This window comes from Dermacentor silvarum, chromosome 1 (assembly GCF_013339745.2).
Source record: "Dermacentor silvarum isolate Dsil-2018 chromosome 1, BIME_Dsil_1.4, whole genome shotgun sequence".
Lineage (NCBI taxonomy): Eukaryota > Metazoa > Arthropoda > Arachnida > Ixodida > Ixodidae > Dermacentor > Dermacentor silvarum.
Genome location: NC_051154.1, coordinates 33,143,182 through 33,162,393, shown reverse-complemented (window position 1 = coordinate 33,162,393; position 19,212 = coordinate 33,143,182). Strand labels below are relative to the sequence as shown.

At 40.7% G+C, this 19,212-nt stretch overlaps 2 protein-coding genes across 3 annotated transcripts in view; one reads left to right on the top strand and one right to left on the bottom strand.

The window, feature by feature from the left end:
- Window positions 1-12,313, bottom strand: part of LOC119459404 (MMS19 nucleotide excision repair protein homolog) — a 55,810-nt gene extending 43,497 nt beyond the window's left edge. Inside the window, exons 1-6 of the mRNA XM_037721196.2 lie at window positions 12,181-12,313; window positions 11,932-11,980; window positions 11,767-11,870; window positions 11,600-11,688; window positions 7,980-8,124; window positions 7,272-7,397 (exon numbers count right to left, since the gene is read on the bottom strand). Coding sequence (XP_037577124.1) covers window positions 7,272-7,397; window positions 7,980-8,124; window positions 11,600-11,688; window positions 11,767-11,870; window positions 11,932-11,980; window positions 12,181-12,274 — 607 coding nt within the window. The 5' untranslated portion in view covers window positions 12,275-12,313. The remainder of the gene's footprint in view (window positions 1-7,271; window positions 7,398-7,979; window positions 8,125-11,599; window positions 11,689-11,766; window positions 11,871-11,931; window positions 11,981-12,180) is intronic.
- A 160-nt stretch (window positions 12,314-12,473) lies between these two features.
- LOC119459426 (ubiquitin domain-containing protein 1) lies at window positions 12,474-18,129 on the top strand. 2 transcript variants are annotated; one of them, XM_037721218.2, is made up of 3 exons: window positions 12,474-12,674; window positions 13,356-13,583; window positions 16,571-18,129. In XM_037721218.2, the coding sequence occupies exons 1-3, from the start codon at window positions 12,593-12,595 to the stop codon at window positions 16,942-16,944; spliced, it is 684 nt and encodes a 227-aa protein (XP_037577146.1). In that variant the 5' UTR covers window positions 12,474-12,592; the 3' UTR covers window positions 16,945-18,129. The 2 variants fall into 2 exon arrangements, with proteins under 2 accessions (XP_037577146.1, XP_037577141.1); XM_037721213.2 differs by having other exon boundaries at window positions 13,347-13,583.
- Window positions 18,130-19,212: the final 1,083 nt, after the last annotated feature.

The window sequence follows — 19,212 nt, the reverse complement described above, 5'->3', positions numbered from 1 at the left end:
ACTCATTCTACAAATTATTGTACTCCTGAACCTCTTTCATGGTGCTTGGAAAAACCAGATAAAGAAAGCCAGCAAATCCTGCATTGCCCTCGACCATTGCTTCACACCCTCGTACATCTGCCTAGGCCTCGAGGGGTCCCTCATTCTCGCGCAAATACATGATGATGAGGGCCCTGTCCATTCCCATCTGTCTGTCAGTCTGTGCCTGTTTGTTAATACAGTTGAACCTCGATTTAATCAACACGAGTATAACAAATTATTGGATATGATGAAGTAAATCTAAAATGTCTCTCACTGAAATCAATGTGTAACGAATGTATGCTTATAACAAATATCAAATATAACAAATGTATTTTCAAGTCGGATATGACTTCATTATAACAAGGTTCAACAAGAATGGTGCACTCTCATGTAGGTGCCTTCCTCTGGCTGGGTTACCCTGTATAGTATTTCCATGCATTTGCACATTTGCATATTTCCATATTTATTTATTTATTTATTTATTTGAGTACCCTAAGTTAGGGCATTACATAGGAGGGAGATGTCATTAATGTAAATTAAGAATAGCAGTGGACCAAGGTCAGACCCTTGAGGAACTCCCGAAGTGACGTGAGTGTGGTTAGAAAAGCAGTTGTTTAAACTGATTACTTGAAATCTGTTAGAAATTCCTCAATCCATCGCGTTGTGTTATAGTCAAGCTGTAGGTTTCAAACTTTCAGTTTTAGTCGATTAGGAGGTGCAATGTGTATGTAGTAAATAATATAGGAAGACATTAAGTACAATAAAAAAAAAATGATCTAAACATCAAATAGAAAAAATGAAAAAAAGGAAGAAAAGAAAAACGGAGTTTATACAATATCTGGTAGCGTAAAAAACGCAAACGAACTCAAAACGCTATGGAGACGACCAGTCCCCATCAGAAGACGAGTTTAAAATACAATAGAATGAAATAGGTAAACAACCTACAGAAGTACATATCAGATGAAACGGAAAAATGTTATACAATATTAAGTACATGAAAACACTGCTAAAGTAAATATTCAAGCATATGTGGGTTATGGCAAGTTGATACACTCTAAGAACATTAGCAGCGCTGCCCGAAATGATGATGATTCCGTAAGCAAGACAAAGTTTGAAGGTAATGAGTTCCATTCGGCAACAGATTAAACTAGAGGCGAATTTTGATAAGAGTTAGTCCAGGCAAATAAAGGTTTTACTTTATGAACATGGTCTGCGTGGGTCGAGATCTGAAGAGCGGGAAGAATATGTGCTCGGGCGAATGGAATGTTGCTATGTTAAAGACTATGGAAAAACGACAACCTTGTTAATTTCCTGCACATGTCAAGAGAAGGGAGATTGGATGATTTCTTTAAGGCGGACACACTTTGATAGAGAGAGTATGAAGATAAACCGCGCAGCTTTATTTTAAACTGATTCGACTAGATTCGTGAGATTAGAGTGATGGGGGTGCCAAATTATGGACGCATATTCTAAAGAGGGCTTGATAAAAGAACTATACGCGTGAAGTCTGGTATCTGTGTTCGCAAGGTGTAAGCGCTGTTTGAAGTAACCAAGCTTCTTGCATGCTTTTGTGGTAATGTGTTCAATGTGGGCATTCCAGCTTAAATTGGAGGTAAACAGAACGCCCAAGTACTTGACTGAAGATGCTGAGTCAATTGTAATACCGTGTATTTTATACTGGTCAGAGGTAATTGAAGTAATAGAAGCAAATTTTACGTCTTTAGTTTTGGCAATGTTAATTTCCATCTGCCATGTGTCGCACCATTCAGTTAGTTTTGTTAAATCAGACTGCAGCACAGTGACGTTGGCAGGGCAGCTTATTTCATTATACAAGACGCTGTCATCTGCGAAGAGACATACTTACGAAGTAACATTATTTGCAATGTCATTAATGTAAATTAAAAATAGCAGTGGACCAAGGACAGACCCTTGAGGAACTCCCAAAGTGACGTGAGTGTGGTTAGAAAAGCAGTTGTTTAAACTGATTACTTGAAATCTGTTTGTTAGGAATTCCTCAATCCTTCGCGTCGTGTTATAGTCAAGCTGTAGGTTTCTAACTTTCAGTTTCAGTCGATTATGAGGTACCTGGTCAAAAGCTTTAGAAAAATCTATGAAAATGGTGTTCGAAAACCAATTTGTGCAATGAGATGTGAATTTCGGTTACACGTTCATACGGTTGCGTCTGACACAAGCAATTTTGACTTTTGACGAAAGCCATGTTAGTTATTGAGGAGCAGGCTATTTACGTTAAGATAGGCTATAATGTGAGTGTACAGGATGTGTTCCAGTAATCTGCAACAAATAGATGTCAGTGATATAGGTCTGTAATTATTAGGGTCTGCTGCGTCACCAGATTTAAATACCGGTATAACTAATGCTGATTTCCAATCTTCCGGCAGGCATCCTGTATCTAGGGAGTGCTGAAATATTAGAGATAACAAAACAGAAGAATAGTGCTAGGTTAATTTGAGAAGTTTAGCACTTATACCGTCAGGACCAGGGCTGGTTTTATGAGGAAGCCTGTCAACTGCATGAGTGACATGCTTTGTATCATGATGGATGAAAAAGGGAATCGAATAGATGGTTGTTCAAGTAAGTGAGTGTTATCAAGCGGCAGCTCGTTAGTGAAAACTGCAGAGAAGCATTTGCTAAATCGCTCTGTGCTATCTCTTGAGTTAAGCACAGCTCTGTTTTCAGAAATTAGTAAGGGAGCAGTGTGATTTGATTTTGGGTTAACTATTTGTCAAAACTTTTTTAAGGGTGCAATTAAAAAACTTGTTGTTAGCTTTGAGAATTGCAGTTTTTGTATGGCGCGCTATGTTTTTGTAATTTTGCCAGTCGTCTGGAACATTTGTTTGGGCAGCTTTTCTGAACGCTCTTTTTTTTCTTATTTATTCATTTCATCACTTTGCGGTTAAACTATGGATCGTTCTGCCTTGAGCTGATGGTTATTTTTGGTATACAAACAGTTTCAACTTTGAGTTTATCGCAGAAAAAGCACCAGTTATCTGTTTTGAAAAGTGTTTGCAAAGTCGGCTGTAAATGAGGCTAACATAGCAATCATTCTGCCAGTGTCGGCACGCGCGTAGTTGACAATGGATTTTTTTCACTCTATTTTGCTCGGCAGGTTTCAATGCAAAAGAACACTGCATCACCCTATGATCAATATGATGATTAGTTGTCAATTAGTACTGGTGCTGCAGTAAGTGATGCTTAGTTGCCAGTCAGTACCACTGCTGCAGTTCTTAAGACAGGTGGGAGTGCTGACTCAAGCATCCAGCAATGCATTCGCTTCCCTGTCTAAAAGACATATTGGCCTTCAGAGACATAGTCTTCATTTAACTTGGTATCTCTGCCTCACTTTATCAGAGCTTTATAACTTTGCATCCACTTCCTTTCCTTGGCCCTTCTACTTACAGTTCGCACTTAACAGTATGCAAGCTATCAATAACTACAGAAAACAAAATAACAGAATGGTAGCAACACAGACCTCTTCTGCACAGACCTAGTGTACACATCTTCTCATTCAATCAGCTATGAAAAAAATAAAGTTGGCATCAAACCGGCTAGCTAGCACAAGTGCTGTTGCTGGCAGCACCTGAAGCACTTGTTGCTAGTCTACTACTACATTTATACATTTTATTTAGCGATAACACCTGGAGCACTTTGTTTTTCTTGAAGTGCAAATGGCCGGTGAATTACTATGCCACACATTTAACAACCAATATGTTCAATCTCAATTATCAATATAAAGTTGAACCTCATTTAACGAAGCCACATCCAACACGAAAATACCTTCATTATAACCAATATTCTTTACAAGCTAATATCCACAAGGAAGATTTGTTTTATTTGCTCCATTATATTTTATAATTTATTGTATTCATGTACATTATATAGAAGTTTGACTTTAGTCACAACTGGAGAACTTGTTTCCAACTAATATACTGTAGCTGAAAAGTTTTCATAACTTAGGGGGAGTGAACAGGATATTTATGGTGGCTTGAAAGGCAATTTATATTTTTAAACCCAGTCAAGACAATGATTAAGTGCAATAATGCAAATGTTTGCCTAGCACAGTAAGGAGGTCAGGAAATGCACTGAAAGCAACATTCCAGTGTAGATCTCTTAACATGAGCATGACCTGGAACATAAGTATGTTCTTTCTCTCATTATTCTTTTCTTACGCCAAAATTTTGTTTGACCTTCCCCACTGATATTGTGTTAAAGTTTGTACTTAATGAATAATTCTTCACTCTAGATATATAGCTTGCCACTCCAGTTTTCGTGCATATGCTACAAAGGGTATTCCACGTAATTTGTGGTAAAATTTAAAATTATCCGAGTGCCATGTAGCTGGACAGAACCAAGGTAATGTTGTTTGTCATTGCTTGGAGCAAGTCAGACTACTTTTTATATTTTGCTTAATTACATAACTAGACATTAATTAACTTCTCAAATATTAAAATCGGAGTAAAATTTCCAATCAGAAAATTGTACGCCATCATAAAAAATTCACAATCCATTTTTCTGTTGCTCTAAATGTGCTACATGAAAGACTTTCCAAGCCTGAAAGAATCCCACAAAAGCACGCGAAAAGTGCCACGCAACTAGTTATGTGGTCCTTTCTTGTGTTTGGTGGGCTTTCTTTCTTGGGCACTGCTTTTTGATGCGGGCTTTCAGTTAGTTACATGATATTTTTCATTTCTCGCGGGCTTTCTTCATCAGACAGAAAGAATAAACGCGCAAAAAGTACTTGGCTGAAAACATGCCAGCTTTAAGTTTCTTTCAATTTTCTACAAATTCTTCATTGGCAGCATGGCATTCAGAACAGTAATTAAACATATAGCTAATTGCAATTCATTATTAAATTCAATGGCATCAACAAAAACATTACTGGCGGCTATTCTACTCGACTGTGAACAATATGCGCTTGGTTGTCCTAACTTAGAATGGCCAGTCTTTTTCTTTTTTTTAATGCGATGCATGATAAGCTGGGACACCCTGTATGTATTGAACTATACTGTTTCTGCAATGCATGTTTTTTTTTTCTTCCCATTTTTCTCAAATCATTAGAATTATCCTATATTTTTCTGATGGTTCTTATCCTTCAATAAAGCAAAATGTTTGCTGCATACTTACATGGCTTCTCAAGCTTTATCTTGAGTACATCTATTATAATTTTATTATATTTTTATATATATTATATATTTATTATACTGCCTGTATGTATTGCCTACCTCATGAAGATGCCTTTCCTGTTACAGTCCCTGACGGGACTGACAATATTAACAAATAAAAAAAAAAATAGTAGCAGCATTTTTTCCTTTTTCCTGGCCTGATCACTCGACACCATCAGGGCACATTTGAAGACTGAAATAGGTGGCATGGCTAAATTTTCAGAAGCTTCAACGTTAATGCCTTAAAATCTTAGTATAGTAAGAGTACAACTCAAGGCAGCCAAACAGAATATGTGTGTGCATGCATGCATGTGCACGTACATGCACATACTTGCCACAGTGGCTCAGTAGCTTTAGCATTATGTGACTGGCCATCAGGGTATCAAACCGAACAGAACTAAAAACTGAAAAAAAGAACATTTTTTTACACACCAGAAATGAACTGGAACATTACAATATTTTTCACTCTGGAATGAAAAGGGAAACAATATTTTTGTTCAGATTAACCACCAACTTTAAAAGATTTTCATCCATGCACTGCTTGCACTTGTGGCTCAACCGCGCTACCTCATTTGTAAGTGCACACAGGCTTGCTACCATTTTAGAAATGCCAGCATTGTAAACGCACCAGACTTGTTATAATTTTAGAAGTGCCAGCACCATTATTGCTGTTTTCAATCTGATTGGTTGGGAGGCAGGCATGTCAATAAGACCCTCATGAGCATTTGAAAATCATGGCAGCCACATTTTGATGAGGTCAAAATGCAAAAACGCTTGTGTACTTATACTTAGGTGCACATTAAAGAGCCACAAGCAGTCAAAATTATCTCGAAGCTCCCCACTATGGCATTCTTTATAAACCATTGTACAGTTTCCAGATGTTAAACCCCAAAATGCAATCAAAATTTTTAGTGTTTTAAATTTCTGACCATCCAACAGTTTCCCGGTGGTGGGAGACCTATATAATTACTAAAGTAAACAAGCACTTCCTAGCTAGGTGGTTGCTTTTGATCACAATGGTATGTTAACTAAAGTAGGCGCAATATAAATGATTTGTGGATTTTCTGACATATTGATTCTGAGGTGTGCTTCCATAATGCAATTTTTTTTATCTACTTGGGGAAGAAAAAAGCACAGCACATTTAACTTTTTTTTTTTTTCAGCTTTTTCCATGCAGCTTAAGAGTTGGGTCCAGTTTTTCTACAAAATAAATTTATGCTGTTTTCCTGTAATTATTCTTAGGTTATGCAAAAGAATGTAAACCTGTTAAAACCAGTTTGGAGCATTCTTCTTTTTTTTTTTTTGCTCTGGAGTTGAATCAGAAATTAACCATTTTCTCTGAGATAAAATGAAAACAGCTTTAGTTTGACACTCCACTGGGCACAGAGCCACTGGTTCAATTCCCGGCTGCTACAGCCACATTTTAATGTAAGTGGAAATTAAAAAACACCAACGTGCCAAAATGTTTGTGCATGCCAGGTGTTGAAAATTGGTCTGGACCTTTCTACTACAGCATCCCATGGAATCTGGGTATAGACTTAAAATGCAAAACACAATAAGCAATTTTTTAGTCAACCTCTGCTGTCGTAGCCACAAAAAAGAGATTAAGACTTAGCAATGATATGCCGCAATACATAGCCACTCAAAGCTAGAGTATGCAGCTCATTGTGCAGACACGACTGAGTCCAGCAAGGCACAGGCTGCCAGGTGAAGCCAAGGTCAGGAGTTGCGACAACTGAGACTGCATGCACACCCTGAAACGAAAAGAATTATAATAATAATAAAAGCAAGTCAGCCATTCTTGGCAATAACCATGTGTGTATGCGTGCAGTTGGGATCATTCCGGGTACAGAGTGCATAACCACTTGTTTGGTGCACAGAGATGACCCTTCACAATAACATGTGAGGCCAGCCTTTTTAAACAAAGTCAGCACTCATCGACCATCTATCTTACTCTAGCATGTTTCATTATAAGTATGTAGCAGTGCGTTATAAACATACTGCTTAAAAGCTTACCAAGCTTTCCTATTCTGCATCATAGCACTAAAGCACTGCAAAACAAAGACGCACCTAAAATAAACTTGTTGCAAATCATAGGGATCATGGCGAACACTTGCAAGAGACACCGTGGATCCCGTTCGCCTTCTATTGCTTGAATGCAACCATGCACAAACTTGCTACCCATTTTATGCAGAGCTGAAAAAGAAAAGAAAGCAGAGAATATGCACATCACTTGCACTGCACAAGTTGCGTGACACCACGTGCTGCACTGGTACCCTTCGCCTGAGCGCACAGGACCTGTATTACGCATTTTCCAAATTTTGTATGAACATCTAATAACAGCACATAAAATGATGGACAAACATAGAAGAGACACACACAGTGCTTCTATGTTCGTCCCTTGTTTCACACGCTGTTGTTAGATGATCGTGAATAACCAACTAGCCCGAATTTCCACTCAAGTTTTGTATGAAGTGCTTTTATTAATTAATAAGCTTGGCACATCTGAAGCAGCCCATACATGCTGCTGCATCTGTCAAACATCTTCCAATTTCTCTTCGATTGCACAGGTCTGCATTCCTAAAGCAGTGGTGGAAACTTGTGTCTTTACTACTACTCTTCACAAATAACTTGTGCTATTGCTACTAGTGGCATAACATTTTGTGACAGCTTTCCAAAGTAATGCTTGTTTTCAAGCCATACAGAATTGAACAGTCCTTATTATTTAGACAAACAGAAATGTCAACAGCAAGAGGAGGCTTTTACTAGCCTACCCACCTGATTTATAATTAAGGAGCATATAAGCTAGCATCCTGTAGACAAGGTAGCGTTCAGCCTGGAGAAGCCCAGGCATTTGCACATCATAGAGGATGACCTGAAGTAACTTCTCAATTTCGGTATCATCCACCTTATCTTGGTTAAACTGTAAAAAAGATAAGGTTAAGCCCTCTTTCAAAGGAAACAGCCATAACATGAATGTTAAATGTGTGTTCTGTACAGCAGCGACTCATCTGCTGATCACTCATAAATACAAATCTATAGGAATGCATGTAGCTTTTTGACACTAAGTTGAAGCACACAACTAAAGCCACATGCACAATTTATTTATCTTTTTTTCTGCACTAGGCACATTGCTCTCTGGACAACAATTATTACTGCTGTGTATCGATTTGATGCAAACAGCAATTTAGTGCAGATAACCAGTGTTGGATCCAAAGGTATTATGCTCACACAAATGCACCATGGGGGTGCATTATAAAGCCTTCTAAACGTCATATCTCACAGCAATCTAGCACTTTTTCTTTTTGCTTGCATCATCGTCTCTGATGAATTTTTTATTCCAACGTTTTCCTTCTCATTCCATTCTTCCAACAGAGCATATTGCACCTTTTACCTGAAACAATATACATTATTCAACCCCATGTGCTTCAATCTCATATGACATCTCAAATGCTTCTATATTATTCTTGAAGTATGTGCACACCAATTGCACTAGGATGCATGAATGCCTCACTGTATACCTAAAGCTGATCCAGGCACTTTATATATACCAAAGTTTCCAGCGAGAAAACTCACTAGTAGGACCCCCCTGGTGGATTTCCTTACAACTCCAACAGCTCTACTCTACTAAGTGGTATATTTGCTGCTAAAAGACACACAATAAAGAAAACACATTGACGACAGCGTGGGCAGCCGTCGTCAATGTGTCTTTCTTTTTGTGTGCGTCTTTTTAGCTGCTCATGTGTCTATCAGCAAATACCAACAAGGCCAAGTAGTAGTTCTTATGAAGCTCTACTCTAGTCACATTCACTAGTGACAGCACCATACCATCATAAGCCATGCTCAAATGTTCTGTTCATTCAACAGTTCATTAGAGGTTTAATTTTGAATACAAAGGAAGTTATTCAACATCAAGTTTAACTTGGCTAAAACATAATTTTCTGAATAGACACTGTAATGCTGAAACTATTTTCTCTTCCCCTTCACTCGTGCGGTCGTAGCAAAGTGGTTACAATGCCCTGCTGTAAACCCTGCCATCACTAGTTTGATCTTAGCTACCACCAAGCATACTTTTACATCACAGTCTGTTTTCACAATGCACATGCATCGTCCAGATTTTATATACCATATCTATTAAAAATCAATGTCTTGACAAAAACATATTAGTTGAAGAATGAAAGGCTGAAACAACAATTTCGTTATTGGGATTGTGTGCCATGCTTCTTTTCCCAAATTTTTTCTTAAACAATGGATTTTGTAACCTTTGTTGAAGCTGTCATATATTCACTAAGGGTGCACACATCGACTTTTAAAGCAAAACCAAAAAACAGCCTTACTAGCAATATGGCTATACAGCAAACAAAAGTTTCATCAATGAAATTCCAATGTGACACGAGTTGACTGCAATTACAGACATGCTTCATCTCTTTAGGTATCTAGATGTCTAGGTTTTTTTTAGCATCTAAATTACACAAGTAATGCAACAGTAAGGTGTTGTAAGGAAATTTACTTATTGTAAACCACACAGGCCTAGTTTGCAGCATGTTCCCTTGTACTTACGAACCATGCAGCCACATCGCTGCGAAAAATTACTAGGTGAAAAGCACAATTAATAAGATAGCAAGCAGCTGTCAATGAGGCAATCCTCACAGACAGCTAGCTACAGTAACTGCCGGTATGCGTATCCAAGAGAGAGCCATCAACAATATCATCACTGCAAGAGAGTCTCAACATTCACTGACTGCTTCTGGCTCACCTAAAATTCTATACCATGACATGGTGTGAATGAAGTGGAACACAATAGGGCTTCTAGACAAAGGCCAGCAGTTTTACTAGAAAGTTTAAAAATTTTGAGGTTTTCATTTAATTTTATTTCCTTAAAGACCCAGTAGTAAGGATATTACATAAGGGGTGGGGATACAGCATATACAAACAAGTGTTGCAATGCTCTCAATTTACTAAATAAAATGTTGTTACATCTTGAACGAATTGTGAGGTGCCAAAGCCATGATCCGATTATGAAGCACATAGTAGGACTCTGGAATAATTTAAACCACCCGAGTTCTTTAACATGCACCCAATGCAGGGTACATGGGCATTTTTGCATTTCGCCCCCATCGAAATGCGGCCGCCATGGCTGGAATTTGATCCTGCGGTGCTTAGCAGCACAACACCAAAGCCACTAAGCAACCACGGCAGGTGCAAGAGAAAGTTTATTGAAAACAACGATCATGTCACTTCTAAGAGTCCCATGGCTCTTTCCTCTCTCACTCGCTCCTTTTATGTGTGCTTCATATTTCCTTCCAGGCAACTCTTGCAAAAACCAATTCAGTGCATTCCTGTGACTCACAAGGCAATAGGTCATCATACATTTTTTGTTTTTTCTTTGTAGTTTTGCAACACCACTTGTACGTACAAATGTTATATTATCAGTACTGCTTCTGGTACGAGCAGGCATGAAGCATAGATTTGCAAACAAAGGTTGATTATTCTGTATTTTGAACTATGCTTTCATTTTGTTTGATATTAGCACGAGCTGCATTTTGGATGTGCTACCCTTTTATGAATGCAAGACAGGACCTGGCATTGTTTCAATACTACAGATAACAAAGTTTTAACTGAGTGCACATTTCCCATGCACTTTAGGCACACCACCTGTTTTATTTTGCAAAGCATCTCCATTTTCACTCGACAGTGACTTTTGTGACTGTGAGCATCACAATCCACACACAGAGAGAGAGAGAGAGAGAGAGAGAGAGACAGACAGAACTTTATTGCAGTTTTAGATTTTCAGAGACCCTCAGTCCAGGGCCTCACTTACTGTATTTACCAGGGCCTGTATTTCTGAGGGGAGGACGTGGTGGGGGTGGGATAGTAGTGCCAGTGCAGGTGTTCAGTGTTGGGGTGTTGTCCGCAGCGAATACATTTCGAAGGTGGTGATTATGCCGAGACCCAAATACAGCGGAGTTTAGCAGGTGTAGGTAGGGTGTATCTGCGTTGTATTATTGCGCATATTTTTGGAAATATTAATCTGCTCTCGTGATACTTCTTTAATATGATGTGCACAGGTTGTATCCTTAAAAAAACTTAACATGTCTTCTACTGGACCTTGAGTGATGGCTCAGAGGCTATGGTGTTCTGCTACTATATAAGCACGAGGTTGCAAATCGATTCCCGGTTTCATTCTGATGGGGCGGAATCAAGAAATGCGTGTATCGTGCTTTGGGTACACGTTAAAGAACTCCAGGTGATTTAAATTAATCAGGAACGAGTGTATTCGAGAGTGTGGTGGGCCGAGTGTGTGCTGGACTTCAGCTATATGGATGTATGCTGTAGCCTGAATAAGAGCTTCATCTCCCTTCATCTCAGAGTAAGCGGTCACCATAGGTTATACTCACCACTAGCTCGTACAAGCCACGTATGGCGAACGGTACCATTATTGGATGGTCCTCCAGCTTGCTCACATAATATTGAAGTAGATTGGTAGCTGCGTTTCAGAAACCACAAGACCGAAATTAAAACAGTCCACGTTTTGAAACCATGCAGTGCATCAGAATTAACTTACTTTGCTCCTTTCCAAGATATCTTTGAGGAAGAAGTTGGATGACGTTAGTGATTACTCTCACCCCAGCAGCCCTTTGCTCGTAGTCTCTGTGCGTCAAAACGTGCCTACGGGAGAACAGTACTTACAGTGCGGGAACATACCTTACATCAGAATTTGTACACTTACCCCATACTTTCAAGCATGTGCAGTAACTGATCTTTATCTTCTTTGATCGCTGCAATAAACAGTTACAAAAAGGACGACTTCATTCAGTTTTCGGCACATTTTGGCAATATTATATTCTCACAGACACAAAACAGTTCTGACTCCGCATGCGGGAACAAAAGCAATAATTCGATCAGCTGCTCAACTTCAGTAACCACAACTACCAACACATTATCAGCACATAGCTAGTCAAATTTCTTATCACTATACCGTTCACATAATGGGCGACTTCTTCTTGAAACTTGTCATCACCGTCATTGCGAAGAGATGCGTCCATAGCAGCAGACGCTCCCGTTTTAAACATGTGCCTCTCAAGTTCCAGCACCGCCACAAAGTGTACGTGTGTACATACATACATACAAGCTTCGGAACACATTTCAGCATCGTAAGTACTAATATATTTCCAATTTAATCGTAGGTAAGTGTATTTCTACATATAATTTTGAACGCCAACAATTATTTGTCAGAAAAAAAAAAAAAAGGAACATTCGACTGCGGCACTGCGATGCACAGTGGTGTCCCTTGGGTCAGCTGCGCAGGATTGAGGGGATGGCAGTTGCTAGAAAAACTATGCTTCTATGAATGTTAGAAGTAACAATGTTTGTTGGCGTAAAGTATTACGATGGGTGGTTGCATTGGCACCAGAAACAGTAGACCATCGTCCGGTATTGAATCCACCGATGAAACTAACTTGCAACAAACTGGTATGGACTTCATTGTTTGGTCTATTATAGTAGTTGTAAAAAGAGGTATTTGTTCACGTTAAACGTTGTTTTCGGTCTGCTCTGTGCGCTGTGTCGTGTGCCGGGCAAGAATGCTTCGCCCAAATACAAAGGAAACAGTGCAAATGCAATGCACGGCTTTATTCCAGAAGTATTATCGATAGTTGTATTGCCAATGGTTTAGTTTAACCCTAAATATTGAGCTATAGTTGACGTCAGGTCGATTCGGTGCGTTCTCTTAAACGATTCATATGATGTTTCATTGCTTTCATTGTCATAACTAGGAGTACTGTTGCGGTAATGTTGGGTCTTATCTTCCCATTTGTTTTGAGCGCACAAGGCGCACTGTTCTTGCTCGCAAAACGCCCGTGCATTGCGCATTCTAGTTCTGTGTTGCGTTCCTTTCACTTATATCTGTGACACTTGAAGACTAGGGACGCGACCCCTTGAGAAGAGCCTTGAATTTTTCCCGCGGATTGTTTGATTTGCCAGTTTTGAAAAAGACGCGCCCATTGTTCGGCCCTTGGTAGTAGAGTGACATACTCGTAACTCAATTAGAAATACCGCAGGTGCGCAGTAGTTTATTGTTGATGAACGTTCTTGAGGTGCGCAGTACGCATTCAACTTTACTTAGAAGTGCATTAATTCTTATAGTTTCTATAGGAAAGAACCAACCGCTCCGACATGAGAAGCCACGGTGGAAAAGCGATGTGCCGCTCATGGAAGGCCAGCTGCGTAGTAAACGGGACGAGTTCTGGGACACCGCACCAGCCTTCGAGGGCCGTAAAGAAATCTGGGATGCCCTCAAGGCGGCCGCTTATGCCGCAGAAACCAACGACTTCACTCTCGCGCAAGCCATCATTGACGGAGCCAACATCTCTCTCCCAAACGGTACTCCACCCTTTGCTACTCCGACACTTTCCATCTCAGTTGTGCATGTTCTGCAAGAGAAGTATGTCAGTGCAATGGTGCAAAGCCTAGGTATCTGACGACTTCGTGCATGCTTGGAACTGTAATTGTGTCACTCATATCCAGAGTGCTGATGATGGGGAAGCAGGCACATGTAGTGGTTGGCTCTTCATCTGTGGTATAACGTGTCTTGCTTTTAACAGGACCCTCAATTGCAGAATGTGTGTTCTTGTCAACCTTGTTGAAATAATCTCAAGTGTTCTCTGAGGTGAAAGGCACATAGACGAGGGTACACAAGGTGGACACACAAAGCATATCTCTTTTGTGTGTCCTCGTCTACGCGCCTTTCACCTCGGAATATGCTAAACCAACACGCCCAGTTTTTTATCCTAATGTCGTGGGCTTCTGCGCAGGAAGTGAATTAGCTTATGAAATTTGTGCTGCCATTGCCATTTAGATAAGATCTATTTCAATAACGAAGTATAGTGTGTGTATATAAGGCTATGTGCATTGTTCTCATTCACATAACTGCCTTAAGGGTACTTCCTTTATAAGTACTCTTTCCGACACACATGATGATGATCGCTGTGAATGGAAGGTACAGTAGCCATAGTGGGAAATTGATAACCTTAAAGAAGTACTGACATATTTCCGACTTTTTTCTTTTGGATTAAATTAAGGTTCTCTACCCATAAACTGTAAAAAAAAAAATATTGGCCAGCCTCAAAGCACACAAAATAATTTAACATACTAGCTTTTCTACAGCCAGTTTCGGTTTCTTTTCCCAGGAGGTGACTGTGTTCTGACATTGTAACGCAGTAGGTGGACAAGTGGGAGCAGGTCATTGCAACATTCTGACGCATGCTCCGTCTCGCTCGGTCATTTGCTATGCTGCTACATCAGGCCTCACAATGAGTAGCAGCATAGGAGGCGATCGAGCGAGCTGAAATGGTCTATACAGCAGCTGAATGCTCAAAACTGGGTTTGCCGTATCCATTCACCTATCTTTTTTATTGTGGTGATGGTGGTGGCATCAAAGCTAAACTGTTAGCCAAAATGTGTATGCATGACAGAATGTGTTGTTTCATGTTGCTCATGCCAAGTACAGTCACCGTACGCGTGATCTCGCACTCAATTGCCGGTAAGATCTACCGGTATGGACTTATTGACGGCGAGCTTCCCGGGGCTGCTTGTCACCAACCAACTGTCAGCAAATTTTCCTTGAAGCCGTACTGCATTGACTGGAGGGCCTAACCAGCATCATTTCGGGAGTTGGCAACCAAAGTTGTGATTTGGTGTCAAGTCCACTGTGTTTGCAGTGCTGCATGCACAGAGATGATGTCCGAAAAATTGAATGGCACACCATGTGGCACAAAAAATTTCAGTTGCCGTTGCACATTGGTTCTGCAGGTAGATCGCACTGTCACAGGGAAGTCCGGGTAAACGCACAGTTCTGAAAAATCTGTAGGCAGCTGTATTTGACATGTCTACTACCAGGGTACATATTTCCAGCCATTTGCAAACAAATATTTGCTTCGCTATAAGTGATACTGTGTCGAATCCCGCATTTTGTTTTGTCATAGCAGTAGAATACTCCAATAAAATAATGCAAGAGCAACCAAATCTTAGATTTACTTCGTTATATCCAATAATTTGTTATATCCATGTTCATTATATTTTCGACGATATATACAGTCAGCTCATGGGTATCCCTAAAGTGCACAGACCTCTCATTAGAAGAGTGCATGATACTCAAAGGTTTTATTGCTTCAGGAATAGGTGTCGCATACGAATGTTGGGAAAACCTGAGGACTGTAGTCAAATACGCTCTTTTTTTCTGTGATTTTGTAGAAAGGCCTTTTCCCAGTGCTAATGCCTTTCAGTGCGTTTCGTGTTCATGAGTGGTCAAGCAATACTCCAGCCCAGGCGAAGCAACGAACGCAGCCACTCACGGATGCGAAAAGCGCCAAAAGGCATTAGCATCGAAAAAGTCATCACTACTAAATAGCAAGCCTGCACACTCAAAACTTCGCCATAAGTACTACTCGGACTAAATCTCGTGTCCCTGTGGCAATGTGCAATTCTTGGCAGCACATGCTAACCACTGTGCTATCACACATTTGCACATTTTTGCGAGGTTTTATGCTCAGCACAGACTCTGGCAATAATACTGTAGTGGCAAAGAATGACGTTGAGCACATTGCAAAGATGTTCAGAAAATGGCGGTGTTAGCTGTGTGAGCCTGCTGTTTTATAATGGGTGTATTACTGCAATCATATGCATGTGAGGGGGTAGTGGTTAAGTAAAGAAAGAGGCTTATTTCCTAGATGGTTTTCATTTGTACAGCCATTAGGTAAAGCCAAATGCGAAGATCTCATTTTGCAAAGTGGCCATGGTGTCTACATTGCTTCATAATGAGACCTGCATGGTCAGTCGAGGCACCAGTTTCATCTCTATGGAGTTGAGACACTATGTAGCCCTATCAAGTATAAATGTTTCATCTCCCCGATAAAAAACTAAACCCACTTTGAGAATTTTTTTCAATTGGCAGTTACAGCATGCTTTACAAAAGTTCTTGCACAGCAGTTTTTCAGAAAGGTGCAGTAATGTCTACATTGCATACATTTGAAGCTGTAAAATTGTGCAACATGCTCAACACTACACACATTGGCTGTGGGTCTAGAAGCATTGTCTTACTCTGAGAATTGGTGCCATTCATGTATATTAGGACAGTTAACAGATGGGCAAGTTCATGCAATTGTATGTTGGAAGCAAGCTCAAAGGAACACGTCAGACAACATGATGTGCATGATATATGTGTAGATATACACATACTGCAGGATGCTAGCCTCTGACATTGAGATACTCAGCCCACTTGCTCTGTTTATGTACTTAGGTTTAGTGACCAGATTTGTGTGCAGACATAGTTAGCAGTCACCATGAACAGTGGCTTCGTTTCATTCTTGCAGGGACCTTGCTTGACTGTTATGATGAGCTGGGCAATCGGTACCAGTTGCCTGTCTACTGTTTGAGTGCACCAGGCAACCTGGTGGAGGATGCAAGCGATGCTGAGTCACCATCGCCCGAGAGCGAGCCATGTGCAGGTCATGAGATACTTCTCAAGTTGCGCCTCTCTACCACAGGAAAGGACACCAAGATGGCTGTGCGCACGGGTGAGACCATACTGGCTGCGAAGCGACGCTTGGAGGACCTTGAGGGCATCCCAGCCAGCCACCAACGTTGGTTCTTTGGGGGCAAGCTGCTCTCAGATCGGACGCGTGTTGATGAAGCCAAGCTGCAGATGGGCTTTGTTGTCCAGGTAGCTGTGGCCACTCCAAGTTAGTGCCCCCCCCCCCCCTCCCCCCTGCGACCACTGTGCCCTGGAAGCTCCTGCTGCACAAGACTGACAGAGCACAGCACACCAGCACATTGGTGCCTGTGGGCGCACTGCCCAGTGTCGCGTGTTGCACCAGCACCTCTGCCATGTGTTGAGAAGCCCAGTGTGTTTAAGCACCCTTCCTGTGCAGTGGTTTGGACAAGACCTAGGGAAAATGGACACAGAGCCTTGTTCTTAAGAAATTTTAGCCCATTTTTTTTTTTTAACTTAATGTCGTAAGTAGCTCTGAGTAGTCGATTCAGCTCATGCGGAAACTTCAGCAAAAATTAAGCCCTACGTGCCAGCTGCAGTCGTTTTTGCTGCACGCAAGTCCAGAGGTGTATGTTGCCCTGGGTTGTGTTAGTGAGGAGTCAAGCGGTGCTTGCTGCACACATTGCTTTAGCCAAGGCATGCAAACTGGGCGGAATGAAGCTTGTTTTAAGAATTTCCGGCACCTTTGATTTGCCATGTCCTGGTTTGGATTGAGTCTGTTCAACCTTGCCAAGGACTGCAATCAGCACTGTAGACTGAAAGGTGCATTCCTTCAGTGTTGCACGTGCCCCAGTGCAATGGCCTGGGCCAGGAAGTGGACAGTCTTTGTTTTTAGCTGCTACTTTTTAAGATTTTACAGCACATCTAGTTGTGGATCGTCTATTCAGCCTGATTGAAGCAAATATGTAGTCAAGGCAGTCGGAGGATGCCTAGCAACCATGTCATAAGGCTCCTCTCTTCGAGAGCCCATATTTGGCTCCTTATGCCAGGTTGTGTTGTGGCAGACCTCTCAAGTGAATCATTTCTGATAATCATTTTGTGCATGTCTTAGTGCCCATGTTGACTAGTGGCACAACCGTGCTTCAAACGTGATAGAATTTGTTTAGTTTTTCTTCCTAGGCTTATTGCTCTTTTAAGGCTTTTAAGGATGCATTTATGGAAAGTCATTTTGTTTGCTGTACATATATGTATATATCATATACAAATAACGCCATTTGTATTTGCGTATACAAACACAGTCTGCTTTTGATATAACCTTTATTTGAAAGAGCCTGCCAGGCAGATATAGGATGACATGATTTTAGTTCAAGATTTTATGCGCGTGTACTTTTTTGTTTGCCTGTTAAAGACAGAAATAAAAAACATCCTATCTTTGTGCAATGCTTGCTTGGTTGTGTGGGCAGCTTGTAATCATTTTTCAGTTTGTTATTGCTGCCAAGTGACAGTGTGTGGGACGTCCCTGCTAGCATGTCGTAAGTTTCCTTCGGGAAAGAATACCATTCTCTCTGAATCAAACTGTATATTGTCAGTGGCTATGCAGAGAGGCTGCCAAAATTGTTCTGCCTAGTCAATCCTTTTAATTTACAGCCTAACTGATGATGCAAAGACCTTTAGAGTATATTTAATACACAAAATGCATTAGTGTGGCTTTTTCTTACATAGCTTCATTTTCTGGCTTAAAGCCCATGATAGCAAAAAGGGTACCTCAAGCACTCTGATTACAAAAATTTGCCTTGCAGTGGCTGTTGCAAAGTACCGTTAGATGAACATTTTCAAAATTTCTGAAAGAGGTGATTGCAGGGGTGTGCACAGGCAACTAGAAAAGTTACCTTGGGCACAGCAAAAAGAAGGTTATAACATTCTTGCGCAAGGGAAGAGCCCACCGTGTCTGCCTTGGTAAAATAACTGAAAAACGTGCGACACTGACTGCTTCTAGCACGAGGCAGATGCACACACAGTCGAAGCATGTACAATGTGCCACACAGTAGCTTGTTACAGTTGCACTAATTAATCCACACCTAAAGGCTGCTGGCTACAATGTGCACCCCTTGAGCGGTAGAAGTGTCTGCATGGGAAGGACTGCGTATTAAGTAGCAAGTTGTTTTGTATATAGGATGGTCTGTGGCACCAAGGGAGCTTTTAATTTTGTCACTGCACTGGCAGTGACTGACCGACCAGCACATGGAGGGCTGGGATGTCACAAAATGCAGGTGACATCACCTCAAGTGATACCAGGTGACCCCCTAATTTTCACAACTAACGGAGGTTGCCCTTGTAAGCAACCCTATGCCAAAAATTTTGGCATGCTTTTTTAATTTGTCACATTAAAAGGTGTTATAATTCATGATTTGTTGTGCATTTGAGGCATCACAACATGATTATGGAGTCAGTGGCTACTTAACACAGCAATAAAAACACGACAAAAATTTTGTTTCAGTTCTTTAAGCTTATTACAACATAGTC